Consider the following 21,737-nt stretch of genomic DNA (forward strand, 5'->3'; position numbering starts at 1 on the left):
ATCAATTTTCTTATGATCTCTATTTCTATGAGTCTTGAAGTTTTATTTGAAAACACAGTTGTTTTTCTAAGATCCTTTCCTAGCTAACCTAGAGAAAAAATTCTGGTGAAAATGAGATTTAAATGCTTAGTAGCAAAATTTTCCCATTTGAAAAACTTGCCTTTATTAAATTAGTAAGGGTAAAAATTTTTTCCCCTCAGACAACATTGAGAGAAATGTGTACTATATGAAATTAAGGAAAACCTCAGGCTACCTCTAGGATTTAGGGGACTGTACGTGAATTGGTAAAATCTGAACTAAGAATTTCATTCTGAAACTTTCCATGTTTTGTAAACCCCTCAAAATGTATGTGTATAAGAAAATGTTCAATTTTAACTGACACCTAACTATAGCTTAACTCTTTATACCTAAATCAGATATAGTATTAAAGCAAGATGTCTAGGCTGTCCTAAGTTAACTCACTTTAACTCTTTTTAGAATGTAATATTTGGTATAAAATATATTTACATTAACCATGAGAAAAATGCAAATGAAAATCACAATGAGATACCACTTCACACTCACCAGAATGGCTATAATCAAAAAGACAAATAATAAGAATTGACAAGAATGTAGTAAAATCATAATCTTCATACACAATGTAAAATGGTGCAGCCACTTTGGAAAACAGTCTGACAGTTCCTCAAAGGTTAAACATAGAGTTGCAATATGACATAGCAATTCTCCTTCGAGGCATCCACCCAAGAGAAATGAAAACATACATCCACACAAACACTTGTACACAAATGTTCACAGCAGCACTATGTATAATAGCCAAAAAGTAGGAACCACCCACATGTCCATAAATGGATAAAATGTGGTCTATATCCAAACAATGAAATATTATTCCACAATAAAAATAAATGAAGTACTAGTAACACATGCTTAAACATGGATGAACCTTAAAAACATTATTATAAGTGAAAGAAGCCAGTCACAAAAGGCCACATATTATACAATTCCATTTATATGAAATGTCCAGAATAGACAAAACTACAGAGACAGAAAATAGAGTAGTGGTTGCCTAGGACTCTTGGGGATGGAAGAACTAGGAGTTAACAGCTCGGGTGCAGGTTTTCTTTTTGGAGCAACAAAAATGTTCTAAAATTAATTGTGGTGATGGTTGCACAACACTATGAATACATTAAAAGCCAGAGTATACTTTAAATGGGTGAATTATATGATATGTGAATTACATCTCACATTTAAAAAGTATATTTGGTTCCCAAGGATTCTCTTAAAGCATAAACATAAGCATTCAAAAACTTCAGCCTCTTTAAGTAGAGTTCCAAGAAATATAGTGTAGTTCATTAACAACCATCGTGGGTCTTCAAATGGTTGCTGTGAGTGATAACTCTAAACTATGAGCTGCATACCACATATACATATTTTACATTTAAATTAACATGTATTAGATAAAGAATATCTGACCTGTTTAGTTCTCTTAGCCATGAGAGCTGGACTGTTTGTAATGCTATTCCCAGTAGGGTGTCTACTAAAACAAAGTTTCAACTCCTGTGGTCTGTCAAAAAGCTTAAGGTCCAGTCTTGGAAAGTATTTGTAACTAAAATAAAAAGCAAAAATAGAACTGCTGATTTAAAATACATTAACTCTTTATATTATTCTAGAATTTAAATGAATATTTCTAAACCTCAAATACTACCAAATATTATTCCCCAAAATCCTAATATAGAAAAAATTTTTTTTTCAAAACTATATAAGATATAGTTACGAGATACATGGACTACCTACACAGAAACTTACTGGCTCCTCCCCACCCTATTTGTTATTTTCGACCGATCCCTGCAAAACAGAAAACCCTGATATCTTACTCCACATAGGAATTAATAGTCTTTGCAACAAAACTCACGTGTTCAATGATAATTTATATTAAAAAATAACATTTAGTATACTGTGTAATTTTGCTCTTCTTCATAACAGTACTTGCATTGGTAGCTAAAAAGGGGGAAAAAATCCATAATATTTTTAATTTTAGGGATATACCATAATTTAACTAATTCTTTATTGCTGGGCATTTTAAAGTTATTTCTGAATTTCTGCAATTAAATATCTTTGTACATATATCTTTGTGAATACTTTTGTTTAATTTCTTAGGATAATGCCCAAAACAGGGTTTGCTATAGTCGATGTTTATCAAGAGAATCGAAATTATTGTAATCACTACCGAATTATTTGCAGAAAGGCTATATACGAATACACTCTAATGATGTACTCTAACATAGCCTATCCTCAATACGACAGGTTAAAAATGCTTGTATTCATCATTTTAGTTTGCATTTCTTTGAACACTAGAATTTTGGCCAATTTCCTTCTAGGAGATACTGCCTTTCTCTATTTATTTGTCAATACCTGCATTCCACTGTATAGTGATTAAGCTGAAGTAAAAAAGAATTCTATAATTAACATGCAATCAGAATAGTACAAAATAGTACTAATTAAGCTACTCAATCCCTATAGTACACTCATGATTCTTATGGAGTCCTTGTGACATATTAATTCTATATTTTTGGAAGACAGTTTATATTTCCTTTGCCCCAGATATTCTTTTAAGAATACGGCCTAAGAAAAATAACTGTATATACACAAAGATATAGATAGCAAAGAACTACAAACAAACCCACAGGAGACTAAACAAATCACAATAAATGCATGCAATGTGGTCATTCAAAATGATATGGCACAAAAATATTTATTGGTGTGGAAATGTTCAGACCATTAAAAGTAAACACAGGTTACAAAGAATATGTACAAGATGAACTTGTATTTGTTTTAAGTGTAGTAAATGCAAATTTCTGCACAAAAAGACAGGAAAGATACAATTACAAACGTCATGTACTGGTGCTAAAATGATGTGCTAGTTTTTTTATTTTCTAAGTTTATTAAACTTCGTAATGAGTCTATTAAGAAATTCTGTGAATCATCTGGCTCTATCAATTCTGCTCAATCAAAATCAACCTGAGAATAATTATTTTCTCCAATTTTTATATAAGACCTTGTTATGAAATTTAAAAACTTAAGTTTAGGAAAAAAACCCTTATCTTTTTGCTGTACCTTTATTTATTTATTGTTATGTCATAATTATAACAATAAATATCAAATACATTTTAATTTCTTAAAATATCCCATCAAAATCCTATCCTTCACACTTATAATAAAGAATGATTCCTGGCCTTCTACACTGAAGTTTACTCTGACATCTTACTTTTTCATTAGAATTTCACCAGCTTAATATTGACAACCGCCACCCCACCCCCCCAAAAAAGGAGGGGGAACCTCCTGAAAGTAAACTTGTTTCTTCTTCAGAAATCAAATTTTTAAAGATTAAAATATGGTTAAATGTTTAGGTAAATAGTGATCAATATCTGGCTTATATTCCAACAACGCTATCCAATTCATAAATTACATTACTCAGTGAAATCTCTATAAAATATTCATATCCATTAGTTCCCTGAATAAATATTGAAAATGACCTTCATAATGGTTAATATATGTATCTACTAAAAATCACAAAAGATCAAAATAAATTATTAAAGCTGTGCCCAAAGAGCTCTTTAAAAAAATTCCTGCTACCTGTACTTCGGTGACAGGTCCTTTCCATCATCAGGAGGTGGCTCTGGTGGCGTTATGAACACAGTGTGCTCACTTTTCTGTGAATCATCTAGCTCTATCAATCTGGTATCTTCAGCTGAATCAAAATCAACCTGAAAATAATTATTTTCTCTAATTAATTTGTATATAAGCAAGATCTAATTCTGAAATTTAAAAACTTAAGTTTAAGAAAAAAATACCTTATCTGTTTTCTCTGTGCCTTTATCAGGAAACAACTAGAAAAGAAGAATTCATAGTGAAAATGTCTACTGTGACTTTAAAAGATGTGATGTGAAATTCTTTAAAAACTATCTTCTTTTAATACTGGCCAGATACAAAACACTTCACAATATATTTTTTGGACCTTATACTATATTCAGCTAAAGTCTAATATTTCTGTTATTATTACTAAAATCGAAAATTTATTTTGAAATAGTTTTTTCATAAACCCGTCTTCACAAGCGAAAGGTGGCCAATCACAAGGAGAATCTGGCTTCTTAAATCAAAAATTTCATTATTAAACTCCTACATTAGTGATTGATATTATCCAAGCATCCCTCTAACTAGATGATAGTGGATTATCAATTTTATAAGTAAACAAAAATGTAAATAATTGTAATCACATCCCTGAAGTTTTAGATCACACTGATAAAATGGGAGAAAATCAATCAAGTCTTCTAAGGCATATGAATCATTTAGAAGCCTATTAAAAATACAATGTGATAATCATCTACTTTTTTTGAATATAATTTCAAATTTTATATATGGTTTACATTAACAATCAGCCCCAAGATCCACTTAGCAAAATTAGAAACTCTATTAAAAATAAGAAAAAAATATGTAAGTCATCAATCAACTGTCAAGAATCGACTTAAAACTTCCTCAGGATGAGTTAGTAATGTTTTAAAATTTAACGTATTTCCAAATAACCTCCATTAGGATAAAAGAGATATATTAGCAAAAGTATTTGGAAAGACATTTAAAACAAAAGAACATATGACTCCACTACCCATAAAACAACTTTTTTAATGAACTACTAAATCTTATCCTACTCATATAAATAAAAAAATATAAGATTTAGGAGGTTCAATGGAATGTTCTTAGTACATAATAGTTACAAAAACAAAGTGAAGTTTAAAGACGAAAATTAGCTACGTATGGTAGAAACTAGATACAAAGAAAACGACTCTTATACCCAGAAATCGGACACTTGTGCACTCGCTCACTCACGCCACCCCCCCCCACCATATATAGACAGATATAGATATATAGCTACATAGGTATGTACCTAATCTCCCTTAGATCATTTCATCTAATAATAATTATACAGGTAATCAAACTGTTAAAAAGTTTTTTTCTAAACATTGATATACAAAGGACAAACTTTTACCTTTTCGATGCAGTCATCAAAAAATGCCAATCCAGTATCCTTATCACTTACAAAACTACATTCTTCAATGAAACGAATAAAAATCTGTGTTTTAGATAACAGGGTGTAGAATTTTGTATAGGCACGATCTCGACTTTTTAAAAATCCTAAAGAAAACAAAATTACGATTAAATTCAAATTTTAAAGGGGAACTAGATGTTACATCAAACGTTATCTTAAACTTGTACATACCTATATTATATTCTCTTTATACATTTATGTTTATAGAAGCTTCTAGTAACCATAGCTCCTGCCTGATTCAACCACACAAAACTTATATACCATTAACCTTTTCACTGACTCTCTTGTAAGAAACCTCTATCTCTCAAGTAGAAATTTCTCTGCACATTCTCAAGCAAGAAAGGTCAATGTCCTTCCTCTGCAATGCCACCAGACAACTATTTCTGTACTGTCTTGTAAAATTTTCTGCTCATTAAAGGTTAAAGCATCTGGTTATTCTACCCTTTCCCCTACTAATTGTAGTCATCTACTGACTTTGGGGACACTCTCCTTCATTCACTGAAAACAAGGGTACCTAACTCAAAGTCTTCTCTCCAACCCCATTATTCTTCAATACCTACAAACACAAACCATCCAACACTTTAATGAGTTAATTCCTTAACTGTCAATGAATGATCTATGTCACCACCTCAATCACCAACTTCTACACAAAGTCACACACTCTATGGACTTTTCTTCCTAGCATTCAAAATAGCTCTGCCTTCCAAATTTCTAATTTACACATTACTCTCTGGACATTACCCACATCTATCTGGTTTGCTTAAAGTATTCCTATCAAGCTTTTTTTGGGGGGTGGGGGAGGGTAGGCTCACTGAAATCTACAATCCATTTATCCCTTCACATTCTACCTGCACCCTCCTGTCTTCACTTCTCTCCCTATCCAATACTGATTCCCTGTTCATGTCCATAATTCTATTATTTTCTTGTCAACCCTAAATTCTTATGCTCTTTTTGTCTTTTTTGTCAAACCCACCTAGTAATAACCCAGCCCTAGAGGCATGTATTGCCTGCTTTCTCTGGATCTGCACTAATGTGGCTGAGCACAAGTTAAAAGGAAAGAAAAAGTTCCACAACTAGGTAGATCAGAATCACTTATGTATACTATACACCTTCATCCCTGACCAGCAACCCTACTACGTTTCTGGAATCAACTTAATTTCCCTTTACCCATGTTTTCACAGCTATTTCCAATTTTTAAATGCTCTCCCTCCATGCTTTCTCCCCCATCCCTGAATGATCACACCTTATATTGCAAAGAAAATGAAAATCATTATTAAGAACTACCTTATCTCACTACAAAATCTATGACTCTTTCTGCAGCTATCATTTATTCCTTCCATCTTTTTACAATGGATATGTCCCTCCTCCTATCTAAGGCTAAGCCTACCACCTGAGCCTTGAATTCCAGCCCTTTCAGTGTTCTCAGGACAATTCTCCTTTATTAGCTACTAATCAGCATACGCAAGTCTCACTTTAAAAAAAAAAAAAACCTTTCCTTAGCAAATAATCAGATCCTGCCCTTTTCTGCTACTTCCCTCCTCAATAAGGGACATGACCATCCACTTGGTTGTTAAAGTCAAAAATTGCAAAGTTGCTTGATGGCTCCTTCTATCTAATATCCCATATTCAAGTCCTAGTCAATCTACCTCCTAAAAATCATGCTTCTATTCATACTACTACCAGCTAATCCAGGTCACTTCTACTGATCACTTGGTCTAATACATTAATTAGTAGATCCATACAATGGATGCCTCCAACTCAATCTCAAGCAAGTTGAGAAATGCTTTCATAAAATAGAAATAGATTATTCTTGACGAGAAATTTTTCTTCTCCTCATGGATATAGGCAATGATCAGCAAAGGCTGCAGAAACAATTAAATGAAAGGCTGGTGGGGAAACTATAATGAATGAATGACGTGACAACACTTAAATCCACTGATCAAACTTAGGAACACTAAAAATATGACAGCCAGACATGTGTGAGCCTCACAATAGAAGTAGTGAGCACCATATGTTTTGGTATTACTTGCCAAGAAAACTGAACCAGAATGGAATCAAGTTCTAGATCAGTAATGCTTAATTCGGTAACCACTATCCACATGTGGCAATTCAGCACTTGAAATGTGGCTGGTCCAAATTGACATGCTGGTTTTGAAGACTTAGTAGAGAAAAATGAATATTTCCTTAAAATTTTTAAAATTTGATTACGTGCTGAAATGATACTATTTTAGATGTATTAAGTTGGAGAAAGCATTAAAATGTTACATGAAAAAATAAAATGAAATGTGACAACATAGATGGATCTTGACAATATCATGTTATTTCCAACAAAATAAGAGGGAAAAGGACAAGAACCATATGATTTCACTCATGTGGGATATAAAACAAAAAGCAACAAACTAACAAACAAAACAAAAGAAAAAAGCCATAGATACAGACAACAGAATGGTGGTTACCAGAGCAAAAGAGAGATGGGGGAGGGAACAAAGAGGATAAAGGGGGTCAAATACATGATGATGGCAAAAAGACTAGACTCTGGGGACTCTGGGTGGTGAGCACACAATGGAGTATACAGATGTTGTATTATAAAGTAGTACACCTGAAATTTATATAATGTTATTACCCAATTTTACCCCAATAAATTGAAATAAAATTTAAAAAATAATTTTCCCTATTAATTCTTTTTAATTGTGGCCACTAGAAATTTTTAAATTGTATATGTGGCTCACAATTATATTTCTATTAGATGATTGGCTCTTGATCCAACCACAAGTTTACAGAAAATACTGATGGAAGAAAAATTAAATAACAACAAGAGGATATAATCAGCCAAAAGCACACATAAATCCAGGAAAATCTAAAAGATAGTTAATACAGTTTATGAGTGAAATGATATCCTACTTAAAATTTGGAAGGGCACGATAGGGAAAAGGTGGATAAAGATAGATGAAACAAAAACAACAGAACGCTGATTACTACTACTGCTGAAATTGGAAGATGGCTGTATGAAGGTACTGTTATATTATTCTGCCTTTGATATATGTTTGTGAAAGTATCCCTAGTAAAAAGTTAACACCAAACTGACAGCTAAATCTTATTCATTTTTCAAGCCCAAGATTCATTGTTACTTCTTCAGGGAACTTTTCCCTGACCTAGCACTCTCACTGTAACCCATACTTTCCTTCACAATACACTTAGTAAAATGTAATTAGTATTTGTGTTATTTTGTCTAATGTCTGTATCTCCCATTAGACTAAATGCTATCCTGTTAACAAAATCCTTAGGTCTCAAACGTTAACTATCTTTCTAAATTCCATTAGTAATGCCACTCTCCTATAGAGAGAACATCAATTAATTAATGACCCACTGCTGCTGATTAGAAAAACTCCATGTTTTTAGTCTGGCGTTCAAGACTACCCTTAACATCATCCATAATCTGAGATCTAATCTTAGTTTCAGCCTTATCTACCACACACTCCTTAAGTTCTTCACTTTGGTCAACTTGTACCATTAAATCTTTTTTCCTAAACATGTTATGGGCTAAATTGTGTTCCCCAAAAATTCTTCTGTTGAAGTCCTAACCCCCAGTATTTCAGAATGTGACTGCATTTGCAGATAAGGTCTTTAAAAAAGTAATTAAGTCAAAATGAGGTAATTAGGGTGGACTCCAATCAAATGTGATTGGTGTCCTTACAAGAAGGACACAAAGAAGGAAGGCCATGTGAAGATACAGGGAGAAAACAGCCATCTACAAGCCAAGGAGAGAGGCCTCAGTGGACACTAATCCTGCCAATATATTGATCTCGACCTTCCAGCCTCTAGAATTGTGAGAAAATAGATTTCTGTCGCATAAGCCACCTGATCTACGATGTTTTGTTATGGCAGACCTGGAGAACTAATACACATGCCTTATGTTTTTCTTTTTGAGGTTTCTTCCATTTTGTTATTATCACTGTGACAGTGTAACAGTTGTTATCATGAGTACTGAATATTATAAAGTACTTTTACCAGTTGCTTTACATACATTTTCTCATTTAATCTTCACGACCATGCATGAACTAGGCATTATCCTCATTTTATTAATGAGAAAACAGAATCCCAGAAAGGCTTCACAAATAGAAAAAAACTTTTAATTCAGATTTGATTTTTAATGTGTACTGTTTTTTAGAAGACCTTTCCTGCTCATCTCCATTTACCCAAATCCTACTTATTTTTCAAAGTGATGCCTCTCTTTCATGAAGCCTTCCAAAAATAATGACTTTTCAGAACTTCTCACTGAACTGTGTTAAAATCTGTTTTCTTGAGTACCTGCTCTATTTTAAAAAACATTTTAGATTATTTTCCATTTAGTATCCCATACAGCTAGATTTTACATTTCTTTATATCCCTAAATAAAAAGTTGGACTTGGTAAGTGGTGACTGAATATTTGAGAGGTAAGTTTTTCTGAAGCAGAAATGATAAAAGGCAAAGTGATTACTGGGAAAATACAGATTATTTTTAAGTAACTTCTGGGTAAAAGTATATAATTTTTATATATTGATGAATCTGTAAGAATGCTACTACACATTATAAGAGTAGCTGATACAACAAAATAACAAAAATCTTTATAATTCTCTAAATACTAAAAAAGATGAGGATAGTGTCCTCCCCTAGAACAAGGCTGTATTTTTTGAAACATTTTAAGTTTGTGGTCTTATTCCAAAAACTAATCGTTAGTGAATATTTTAAAGCAAAGTGTGTATAAATCCAAAAACTATGCAAAACTGAGGAAACGCCTAAAAGCAGATCACCTTCTACTAAGATATGTGACTACAAGCATTGTAAATATAAGCAACATCTTTGACTTTTCATTCCCATAAAAAGTAATCGTATTTTCAACTCACCCTGTCGGTCAAACAATGAATCAGCAGCTGTGGCTTTATTTGATGGAGCCTCTGTGATTGGTGTGAGATATGCTCTATATCCTTTTAAAATGGATGCCATAAAGCGTAAAAACGCCTCTTGAATTTCCATCTCAAGTTGTGTCATCTTTTTTTGCCAGGAGAAATCTGCTTCAATTGGAGTCATCTCAACTGCAGAATCTTCTTGAGTTTTTCGGTGAACTGACAAATGAAATAAAAAGAGAAAATGACATTAATATATAACACTAAATGTATAATAATTGAACAATTAAAGATGATGTCAAAATAAAGCCTGTGACTTCCTGAATTCCCCCTCTCCATTAATGTAAGGGGATCACTGGTAGGAACTAACAGAAATGCTCAAGTAGATAGACTTAACATACTTAAAAAATCATGAACTACAATATTAATTTGTTATTGGAATTTTGTTTTATAAAGAGACTCTTATAAGCAAAGCAAAATTGTTTAAATTTAAGAAAAATTTTCTCATATACATTCTTTTATTAAAAATAGGCCTTTTTCCTCAAGTTTACCTGAAGATAGTTGGGGATACAATTTCTTCAAGGTGCTAAGCAGATTTTTGCATGGCTTTTTGGGAAGCTGCTTCCAGTTCATGTTCTTCTTTTCATCAGATCTATTAAATAAAAACATAACTAATAAAATCTCTCATCTGTTTACTTAAAACAAAAATTTTAAGTCAAACTAAAAAATAAAATGGAAAGGGTGTTTTTACTGAGGTTACAACAAATGATAGTCTGAATACATGATTTTCAAGTTCTCTTTTCATTTCAACCAACTTCAGTCAAATTTGGTCTTCACATATTAACTCTCCAACAAAGATTTTTAATGTTGGAGTTATCAATACAATACTGAAGTCTTGCTTCAAAAATTATAGTTGAGCACTATAGTATTTTAAGTCTCAAACTTAATTGACCTGAGACTTCAATGTACGTGTAAGAAAAAAATCTCAACAAATATCAGTCAGTGACATGCAGAGCAGGTTCTGACCATGATTCAACTGACTTAGCATTTAAGAAATAAAAAAAGAAACCTCTGGAAGTTCAAAAAACACTTTTAAATAATGTCTGAGTCCAATAAAGTATTTTAATAGAAATAAGAAACATTTAAAACTCTACAAAGATGAAAGCACTATATACTGACCATGGGCTGTGTCTAATGCTATACATCAGGCAAATATCATTCATAAACATTAATGCAAGCATCTTAAATTCTTAGAAAATTTAATTCACTAGGATATAAAAAAAAGAACAAGATGATGTTTATTTCAGCAATGTAAAGACTGTTTACAGCTAATTTATTTTATAACGTAATTTACCACACAGAGATTCAAGGAAAAATACTCATCTTAATAGCTGTATAAAAATATTATAAAATTTAACACCTATTTATATATATATATTTTTTAATTCTTAATCTAAAAGGAGAGTTCCTTAATTTGTCATTAAGTAATCAAAACCCTAAAATGGAGCTAGCAAACCTTTTCTATATAGAGTCAGATAGTAAACAATTTATGCTTTGAGGACCATAGAGTCTCTGACACAACCACTCAAATGTGCCACTGTAGCACGAACACAGCCTTGAACCATATGTAAACAAATGAGCATAGCTATGTTCCAAAAAAAATTTATTTAAAAAGCAGGCCTTGAGCTGGATGTCAATTCTTGCCTTACAGCAATAATCATACTTAATGATGACTGCTCAAAGCATTCTCTTTAAAATTAGGGACAAGATATCAGCTATGACTATTCCCATTCAACTTTACAGTGGTAGGTCTTAGCCAGAGAATTAAGGAAAGAAATTTATAAATATACAAGGATAATGTGATTGCTTATAGCCAGGAAGTTGAAGAGAATCTACAGACAAATTAAAATAAAAGAATTCAACTAAGTTGCTGGGCAGCAGACCACTACATAAAAATCAGTAACATTTCTATACCCCAGTGACTAACACGTAGAAAATGTAATTAAAATACCACTTACCGTAGTGACAGAAATCATAAGGTACTTAAGAATAAGTACATCTAACAAAAGATGTGCATGGTCTCTTTTGAGAAAACTGCAAAGTTTGTTAAAGAATTTTTAAAAGATCTATGAAGTAAAATACCACATTCATGGGTAGGTAGACCCATGAATTAAAAAGATGTCATTTGTCCCCAAATTAATGTATAAATTAAACAGAATTCTAACCAAAATCACAACATAACTTTGTGTGGAACTTAAACTGATATTAAAAAGTAAAGGACAAAATATGTCAAAACAATTTTAAAGAACAAGGTTATATAGGGACTTGGCATCTCACATCTCATATTTAAAAAATGTTATTAAGATACAATTCATATACCATACAATTCACTCATCTGAAACTGTACAGTTTGATGGTTTTTAGTATATTCACAGAGTTGTATAACCAACACCACGACCAATTTTAGAATATTTTCATCACCTCAAAAAAAAAAAACCCTGCATTCCCTTGGTTACTAACTAACCCCCAAATCCCCCAACTTCCCATCCTAACCAACAACTATTCTATTTTCCGTCTATAAGTCTTTTAGCATGATGTTTTCAAGTTTCATCCATGTTGTAGAGAACTTAATTTTAAAGTCATTAAGATAGTTATATTGGCAAGAAGCTAAAACAGAGCAAAAGAAAGCCAGATACTCACACAAATATAGAAATTGATATGTAATGCTGTTGACACTGAAGATCAGTGGGGAAGAGATGAACTGACTATTCAATAAACAGTGCTATGTGACAATTGTTTATCCATGTGAAAAAAAAAATGGTAACTGTATGTCATACCATACACTAATATCAAGTTTAGCTGAATTAAAGAACTACATGAGAAAAGCAAGACCATACAACTTTAAGAATGTCCAAGACAGTATTTTGTGACCTCAAGGCAGAGGATTTCATATACAAGAACCAAAAAAAAGCAATCCATAAAGAGAAATTAATAAATCTGATCAATTAAAATAAGCTTCTGTTCATCAAAACAGGATAAATATAATGAAAAGACAAGTCAGTGTGGGATAAGCTATGTGCAGTGCATATAACAGACCAAGGATTAATTCCGGGTTATGTAAAAGATAAAGACAACCCAATAGGAAAATTTACTCCCAAAATATGGAAAATCCAATTCACAGGAGAGGAAAACCAAAGGGCAAAAAGAAATTAAAATGCCCCATTTGCAACTAATTAGGGATATGCTTCAGAGGAATTCTTGCCCATGTACTCCAGGAAATATGAACAATAATGATCAGAGCAGCCTTGTTCGTAACTGCAAAAATCTAGGTACAATCTAAATATCCATCCACTTGGCTAAACACTGAAACTGAAGTAAAGCTACATGTATCAACATGGATGAACTTCATAAAAATGACCAAGTAAAAAAGCAAGTCACAGAAAACTATATAAACATAAACATTTTTTAAAGCATTCCAAACAAAACATCATTTAGAATAATACATATTTCTAAAAACGGGTAGAAATAATAACACCAAATTCAAGATAATGGCTAACCAAGAGCAAGATATGTTGCACAGTACTATCCAGGGGTTTCAGATTTATTGATAATATTCAATTTTTTAATCCGAGAGGTATTTACATTATTCTCGGTAAATCTTGGGCATCTAAAATACTTCATAATTTTTAAAATTCAACTGAACAAAGAATTCAAAGTTATTTTAGAAAACAATGTTTTGATCAACAGAAATTTTATAGAAGTAATAACTTCTGGGAAAAATTAAGAATCTCCATAATGTTATTTTATTCAGAATACTAAATAACCTGCAAATGGTTCACTATTTTGAGGCTTTAAATAAATCTAAATATACACAATAAAGAGCTACCCCAATTACATAGTTTCAAAATACAATGATAGATCTGTTACAAAATTATTTTTTAAGTTATAGCAAATGTTTTCTTCCTTCCTTATTTCTTTGGTTTATCTCAGGATGTTTTCCCAACCAACACCATTGCTGTGACCATTGAAGTCGCACCTTAAATTCTTACTCTATTCATTTTCCGTCAACCACAAACAGTAAAAAATAAAAGTACTCCAGGACCTGGAAGTTGGCACCAACACTGGGAAAATTTCAATACTTACTACTCTTCCCTTTCCCATTTTAGGGGCTGTAGGGAGTGTGGAGGGGTTTGTTCTTAAGCATCCATCAGAGCTGCTTCTTTCATTTATGGGGTGCACTACTCTCTGAACCATCACTTACATGACTGCTGTATATATTTATCACTTCCAGTAAATGCAAACTATGACTAATTTTTAATATCAACTTCTCCGCAATAAAATAGATCCTTATAAAATTCAAATCTTGACCGTGTAAGAAATGATGTTATATTACCCTATATTGTGACTAAAGTCAAATAAGTAAATGCATTTTTTAAAAGCCTACACCTAGATTTTGAATTAAACCTACAAAGTATATCATTTCTTGAGCTCTGAAAGCAATGTTTAACTTTTTAAAAATCCATACTCTTTTGATAAACATAAATATCTCTTGCCTGCCATTAACATTAGTATACAAATTAGTATACAAATATAAGTATACAAACAGAGCTTTCCAGAATTCTGATACTTTGCCCTGGTTGAGATTCACTGATGAAGACTTATTAACAACTTTTTAAAATAGTGTATTTCTAGATGCTTTCAATAAGCTGTAACTACATATGAAGAAAAATATAAATGAGACATAATATAAAAGAATCAACTTACACATATAACATGTTTGTATCCAAGTCAATGCAAACGACATCTTGTGGTGGGTCATGAAGATCAAAATACCTTGAGTCAACTCCAACTATAAATGGTAAAGGTGCACTAAGAACTGCCGCCAGTGAGAGGGGACAGAGCGGGATATATGGGCACTGCCACTGAAATGGAAAGACCATCTGGGAAAAAAGTTTTTAACAATTAGCCAAATTTGAAATTTGCAATAAGTTTATGTAGTTAACTAATATTACTGAAAGGGACCATTAAAAAGCACTTAGGTCTAGTTTTTTGGGGTTTTTTTTTCTTACTTTAACTGTCATTTCAAAAACTAGATGACTATAAAACATTACCAAGCAATACTATGAACCAATGTAATTAAAACATTTAAGCACAGTAAAAATGCTAACAGCTCTTTGCATGCTAATTTTTCTAATGCCTATATAAAACCCACATTGTGTTATGGAAAAAGTCAAAGAGAAGGAATTACTTAAAAAATTATAAAACAAACTCATGATCTTTACCTCTTACGCATTTCACTCATCTATTCTCAGAAAAACCTTTGACTAAAACCCAACTAAGAACATCAAGGAATCAAAATAATTTAAACGATTCTCTTGGAAATGGTTATTGTCAATTGAAAATTTCAACAAAAAAAATTTCCTAAATGCTCAAACATAAAATGATCCAACTTCAGTGAAGCTTGCAGCTTAAAAATACTAGTCAATCTAAAACATACCTCAAGAATTTTTACCAGCTTTCTTTCACAAAGCTCTACCTTAACTATAACACATATGCTTGTTTTTTTTAAAAAAAAAGATAAGGGTAACTAAAAAATTCAGATCAAAATTTTAATATCAGCTAATATTAAAATTATAATCGCTTATGATAAAATTTTTCCTCTACTATAAAATCCTTGCTGTCTTTCAAAGTCTAGTTCACTTCCTTTCCTATCATCACTCACCCCAAAGAAATTCCTATAGCATTTACTGCCTCTGCCAGTTATTCCAGTTGGTTACTCAAAACTGGGATTTTTTTATTCACTCATCAAATATCTGACCACTTAATACGTGCCAAGCACTGTTCTAGATGATGGAGCATAACAGTGAATAAAACAAAGATCCCCTGCCCTCATGAGACTTAGTCTAGCATAAAATCAGTAAACTTTTTCCAAAAACGATACGAAATGTCGGAAGACTCACAAGCCATACCGTTTCTGTCACTTAACTGTCTTCATGCATGAAAGCAATCATAGGTAATATATAAATAAATGGCCTATGTTCTAGTAAAACTTTACAAAAGCAAGTGGAGGGTAGGATGTGACTTGCAGGCCACAGTTTGCCAATACCTAGTCTAGCAGGAAGAGACAGAAGAAAAAAAAAAGACTATTAAGTATTTACCATGTCAGTAACTGCTAAGTGCTACAGAAAAGTGAAGAAGTAAAGCCACGTGAAGAGGATTAGAATTTAGAAGAGGAGAGATGTGAAGCAGGTTGTATTTTTAAATAGACTAAACAGGGTAGAACTCATTAAGAAAGTGACAACTGAACTGAAACCAGAAGATGAGGGATTTTGCCGAGATATCTAGAAGTGCGCTTCAAAGAGAACGGCTAGCGCAAAGGTCTTAAGATATGGGGCCTGCGTAATATGTTTCAAGGGTAGCAAGGAGTCCAGTGTGGCTAGAGCAGAGTGAGCAAGGGGGAGAGTAGTAGAAAATGAGATCGGAGAGCAAAGGGACAGAACCACACGCACAGGACCTTGCAAGGACTTAATTTCCTTCAGCGAAAAACCACCATCTTCCACTCAACAAAAGGCACGTGTGCAACTATGTCAGAAATTTTAGAACAAAACCATCCAACAGCAAAATATGACATCCTTGTCTTCAAGTTTTGCTATGGGGCTCCATTGATTCTTTGATATTCAAATTATTCTTCTTTGGAAGAATTTATCCTGTCACCATTCGATTTTCTTTAAAGTGCCTAACTGCTAAATCCTCATTTATCAGTGGTTTTGCATGCAATTCGGGCAGCTCTCTAACATCAGTTACATAAATTCCAAGCAATCTTGCATTTTTCATAAAATTTCCAACTTCATATTGCAACTTCTCCACCTGTTCTTGCACTATATTGTTTAAATCAATCAAGACACTATGCCACGAAGATTCTGACAAAGAGGAATGGATAAACATGTTTTATAAGAAGGAATATTTTCTAAAACTGGTCAGTTCATTAACAAATACTTTCATGTTATGATGACTTTTGCTTTCACATGCAACCGTAAAGGCTTGGAAAATTAATATATAATGAGGTTCTTTGCCACCCATAAACCATCTCACGTTATTGTTATTTTCAGTCCTAGAATCATTTCTTATGACTAGATTAAGTATTTATTCAGTGCTTATTCCATGCTATGTAAGCATTTGTACATTATACTATTTTGTGATCACTTAGAATTTCCTATACGTTACTGGCTCACAATGATTAAAAGTTAAAACTGGGAAAAGGAACTGTGTAATTTATTTCCATTAATTTTAGGGAAGCTGATAACTGGCCAGGGTCTCTCTTTAATACAAAGTTTTATTATTATGTAATCATGTAGATTCTCTGAAAAATTCTAAAATATAAAAAATTAGAAACTGAAATTTTTTCTCAAATAAAGAAAGTTTCTCTTTGCCACCGTATTATTTTTATGTTAAACTTTTACTGGTAATTTCAAAGTTGCTTTCATTGAAATTTCCCTTTGGAGTTAAAATTCTGTCAGCAATTCTGTACTAAAAGGAAAATTCTATACTTACAGCTACCACAGCTTCAGCTACTCCAGTCAACACGGCTGGCCTGAGAGAATGCAGCAGAATTTTACTCTCAAGTAAAACAAAGAGCAGCAGTGTTGCACAATTCTCAGGACCCAGATTCATTAACAAGGTGCTAAAGTTGGCTCCACTAGAAACAGAGAAAAAGAGATGATTATGAACTATTTTTCTAAAACATGTTAAATTTGCTTATTAAATTATTGCCTAGATGTTAATAGACTAACCTAGTGTTAATTTCAAGCCCTGATTACGTTATTACTGAAAAGTAGCAAATCTAATGAGATAATGTAACAAAATGATTCAAACTCATCTTTTGGTAACAAAGGGGTGTTTATCAGGAAAGGGTTTCCTGAAGATCAACCATATGAACACAGCTCAAAAGAAAGGAGGTAGGGGTTAAGGGGGCCGGGGACACAACACATACAAAGGCTTGTCAAGTTTAAGAACTTGAAATAAACTTATTGCAACTATTGCATAGACAGGGAGGGGGTGAAAATAGCAAGAGATTATGCCAAAATAGAAATGACACAATTATATTTGCATTCTCAAAAGGACACACTGGCTGCGATATGAATAAAAAACTGAAGGAAGACAAGAGCAAAAGGCTACCAATTAAGAGGTACTTTAAGTAGTCCAGGTGAGATCATGCGAGCCTGGACTGGTGATGCAAATGAAGAAAAGCTAATAGATTCAAGACATTTTAGGAAGTTAACAACAGTTCACCTTGAACATTTAGTTATAAACAGGATATGGGGAGGGGAAATGAGAGGAAAAGGAAGGTGTTCCCTATATTACTACTCTCTTTAGTATTCCATTTTTAAAATGGCTCCACCAACCACCCAGCTATCAAAGTTAGAAACATAAAGGCTATTGTTACATAGTTGTGAATAATTATATTATTTTAGATGCCATTATTTACCTTAGTGGTAAAGGTGTGGAAACTGGCTGTGATAATATTAACGCATCATGGGCTGATAGCTTAAAAAAAAAAAAGATAAATTAACCAAGCTAATTATGAAACCTAAATATTTAGATCAAGGGTAAAATGGAAAATACGCTATGTACAGACTAATATAACAGCTTTGGAAACATGTACTAAGATATAAAACAACTGATATTTACTGAGAGATACCATTTAGTTCTTTTTAATTAAATTGTTAGTTCAACTAAATCCGGATTCAGTTAACTGGTTAAAATACAGTTATTTAAAAATTATGGAATGACTGCTTTTTAAAGGCCTCAAATTTATTTACTCTACACACTAGTAGGCACTTGTATTATATATTAATACTTGTTGAACTGAAGTACATTTACTCTACACACTAGTAGGCACAAGTATTGTATACTAATACTTGTTGAACTGAGGTACATTCAAGATTAACAATATTTATCACCTATAATGTTGATAATATCTTAGAAAAAAATTTTAAACTGCTTGCCTCTATACATCGGTACTACTCAAAGTACCAGTCTGCAAACTGTTATTGGTCCAGGAAGAGATAGTCTATAAATGGAGAGCAAGCCATTCAGAAACTTTTATGGCAAGCTGATACTTCTCGCACATCTGAGTGTGTGATCAGTGAATTCATGTATTTAGACGGGGGACAGACCTGTTCATGTCTATACAGATCTCACATGGTAAGCTGCATATGTTTCATTCTGTATACTTAGGTCTGCTACTATTTGGAAATAAAAAGAAACTAGTCCTTTTAAGATAGGCAGTTTGAAGAGTGGTATTACAGACTATTTCACTTTTGCCCTCCAACCATAATTCATTTCATACTTAGTATTTATTAGTCGCTCCAATATTAAAAACATGTCCATATTCTGAGTTTTAAGTTATTAAAATCAGCTATATAGAGGCCACGCATGAACCAATATTGATAATGTCATGAACCAAGCATTATAATTATTCCAATTCTGTACATCCAAAATTCAAAAAACCAGTACAAAAGGATGCTCACTAAAGATATAAAATATATAACTCAAGGATTTTATAAATGCATATTGCTCCACCTCAAACCCAAAGAGCCACAGAATCCACTCTGCAATGAATACAATGAACATATGCAGGGCTCCCCTCAAGTAATCCTTGATTACCTGTACAAGGATTCTTGGTCTTTGTGCTGAAGGAAAAGGGATGTTCTGCATAAAATATGAAATGTGCCTGGAAAAAAATGTGAAATAAAGATAATTACTTTTCTAAAATGCTTCAAAGATTTTTAATAAATCTTAAATATTGTATCATCCCAAATTTGATGAAGCCACTTACCTAAAACTTATGCTAAATAAGTTTACTCAGTAAAAGTAAATGTACTCATCCTACTAAACTTCTGAAATGCACAATGTATTTCCTAATTAAAAGTCCATATTATTTTTTAATTTTTTTAACATTTTTAAAATTTTCCCCTCCCCCCAAAAGTCCATATTAATATACCCTATTATCACCAGAAAAATATAAGTAACATAAAAATGGTTTTCATGAAAGAAGCTAATTTTTATTGCCCTGGTTATCATGAGTTATATGAATTTAATTAATTATTTTACTATAACCTAGGGCAAACCACTTACCCTCTCTCTTTCTCCACCTATAAATAATACTTCTTAAATTCCTCCAAAATTTTGAGCTCAGAAGCCACTAACATGCAAAGTATTACTTCAACCAAGGGAAAAAAAAAATCACATACACTGAGTTTATTTTCACAAACTATTCATAAACTCGATTTTTCAAAAGGCTGTTAGTTTGCTGTGAACATTAAATTTTACTTCAAACAATTGTAAGTTAATCTGACAGATGAAAGTTAAATCTGGAATTATGAACATTAGATTGGCATTCCAGGAGTACAACATTAAAGTCGAAACCATATTTTCATATCAAGTTGTGGTAAGTTTATGCACAGTATTTTACTATTTTTTAAAGTCAATTTTGAAAAGCATTATTTTTAAATCTACGGATAATGACCTCCAAATTATCCACTGCTATAATGTGAGATTTTTCAAACTGTAAGAAAAATCTATATTTATGCATATTATAATACTTTGTTACAAAGTTCTTGACATTTACTGGTTTGTTAGCAGAGTACATATTTACTATAATAAATAAAAGCCAATGTGCCACTAGCAGTCAAAGATGTGGTTTTAAAAAAGCAGAGGCTCCATATATTTTTCTTGCTTACAAAGGATTTCCGTGACAAAGGGAATTATAAACAGAAGGGAAAACACGTAGAATTAGATTAATGCTAAAACCAAAACCTCACTTTTAACACCAATTAACTCACCTTCATTAATTTCTAGATCAATTTAGCGATGTTTTATGGTTAGAACTTAGAAAGGCCATTTGTATGGTTGGGTGAGTGGGTGTGTGTGTATGTGTGCAGCAGTAACTATTTTTCTCTTGGTTATTAGAGAATAAATGGGAAGAACACACACACAATACAATATACACGAGTTCCTTCTTAACCTGAATTCTCAAAAGACTATAACTGGGTCATCCTCACCACCACTCCTCAATTTTAAATTCATAGTCATTTATTCCAGTGAAGAAGGGAACAAGTAAAAAGTAAGATGACTGTGACTCTCTTTGCTGCTTACAGTCAGGTAAACGATGAAATGTGTATATACGTATATGTATATATATATACACCCAGTTTTCCCACTAGACATCTCTTTAATCATCATACATACTTTTCAATGGGAAGAGGATGTGGTCCAGACACAGAAAGTTTGTAGATAAACATGAGAAATTTTCTAAAAGCTTCAAAAAAAGGCCAGTGTGACAGTAAACAAATGCATTTGTTTGAATTAATGGATTTGGAGACCATTTTTCTTTCCACAGGCGTCAACAGGCCCAGTTGCATAAGCTGCTTCTCTGTTAGAAGTTCCCAAGAGTAAGGCTCATAAAACTGGATGGCAGCTCCATATACCTACAGAGCAAGAGAATTCCATTATTAAGACTTCAGGTTTTTTTTTTTTTTAATTAATGTCTCTTTTTCTTATTGCACAAAACATTTGCTTAGAGTGCATATGACAGATAAATGATAAGAAAAATCTCAACATTGCTAAAGTGAACAGAAAATGATGCAGCTGCTATGGAAAACATTTTAGCAGCTGCACCAAAAGCTAAACAAGGAATTATATCATATGATACAGCAATTCCACTCCTAGGTATACAGGTATTTCCTGCTTTTTG

General features: G+C 32.5%; 1 protein-coding gene across 2 annotated transcripts in view; it reads right to left on the reverse strand.

The window, feature by feature from the left end:
* The window catches only part of DENND4C (DENN domain containing 4C), an 86,365-nt gene that overhangs the window by 33,551 nt on the left and 31,077 nt on the right, over positions 1 to 21,737 (reverse strand). For both annotated transcript variants that reach the window (XM_006918343.3, XM_015594458.2), the window contains 11 exons: positions 21,233 to 21,471; positions 19,649 to 19,715; positions 18,468 to 18,526; positions 17,534 to 17,678; positions 14,747 to 14,922; positions 10,534 to 10,634; positions 9,983 to 10,201; positions 5,039 to 5,184; positions 3,849 to 3,884; positions 3,631 to 3,761; positions 1,471 to 1,603 (listed from right to left, as the gene is read on the reverse strand). In XM_006918343.3, the coding sequence (XP_006918405.1) occupies positions 1,471 to 1,603; positions 3,631 to 3,761; positions 3,849 to 3,884; positions 5,039 to 5,184; positions 9,983 to 10,201; positions 10,534 to 10,634; positions 14,747 to 14,922; positions 17,534 to 17,678; positions 18,468 to 18,526; positions 19,649 to 19,715; positions 21,233 to 21,471 (1,452 nt within the window). The remainder of the gene's footprint in view (positions 1 to 1,470; positions 1,604 to 3,630; positions 3,762 to 3,848; positions 3,885 to 5,038; positions 5,185 to 9,982; positions 10,202 to 10,533; positions 10,635 to 14,746; positions 14,923 to 17,533; positions 17,679 to 18,467; positions 18,527 to 19,648; positions 19,716 to 21,232; positions 21,472 to 21,737) is intronic.

Source organism: Pteropus alecto, unplaced genomic scaffold, assembly GCF_000325575.1.
Source record: "Pteropus alecto unplaced genomic scaffold, ASM32557v1 scaffold95, whole genome shotgun sequence".
Taxonomy (NCBI): domain Eukaryota; kingdom Metazoa; phylum Chordata; class Mammalia; order Chiroptera; family Pteropodidae; genus Pteropus; species Pteropus alecto.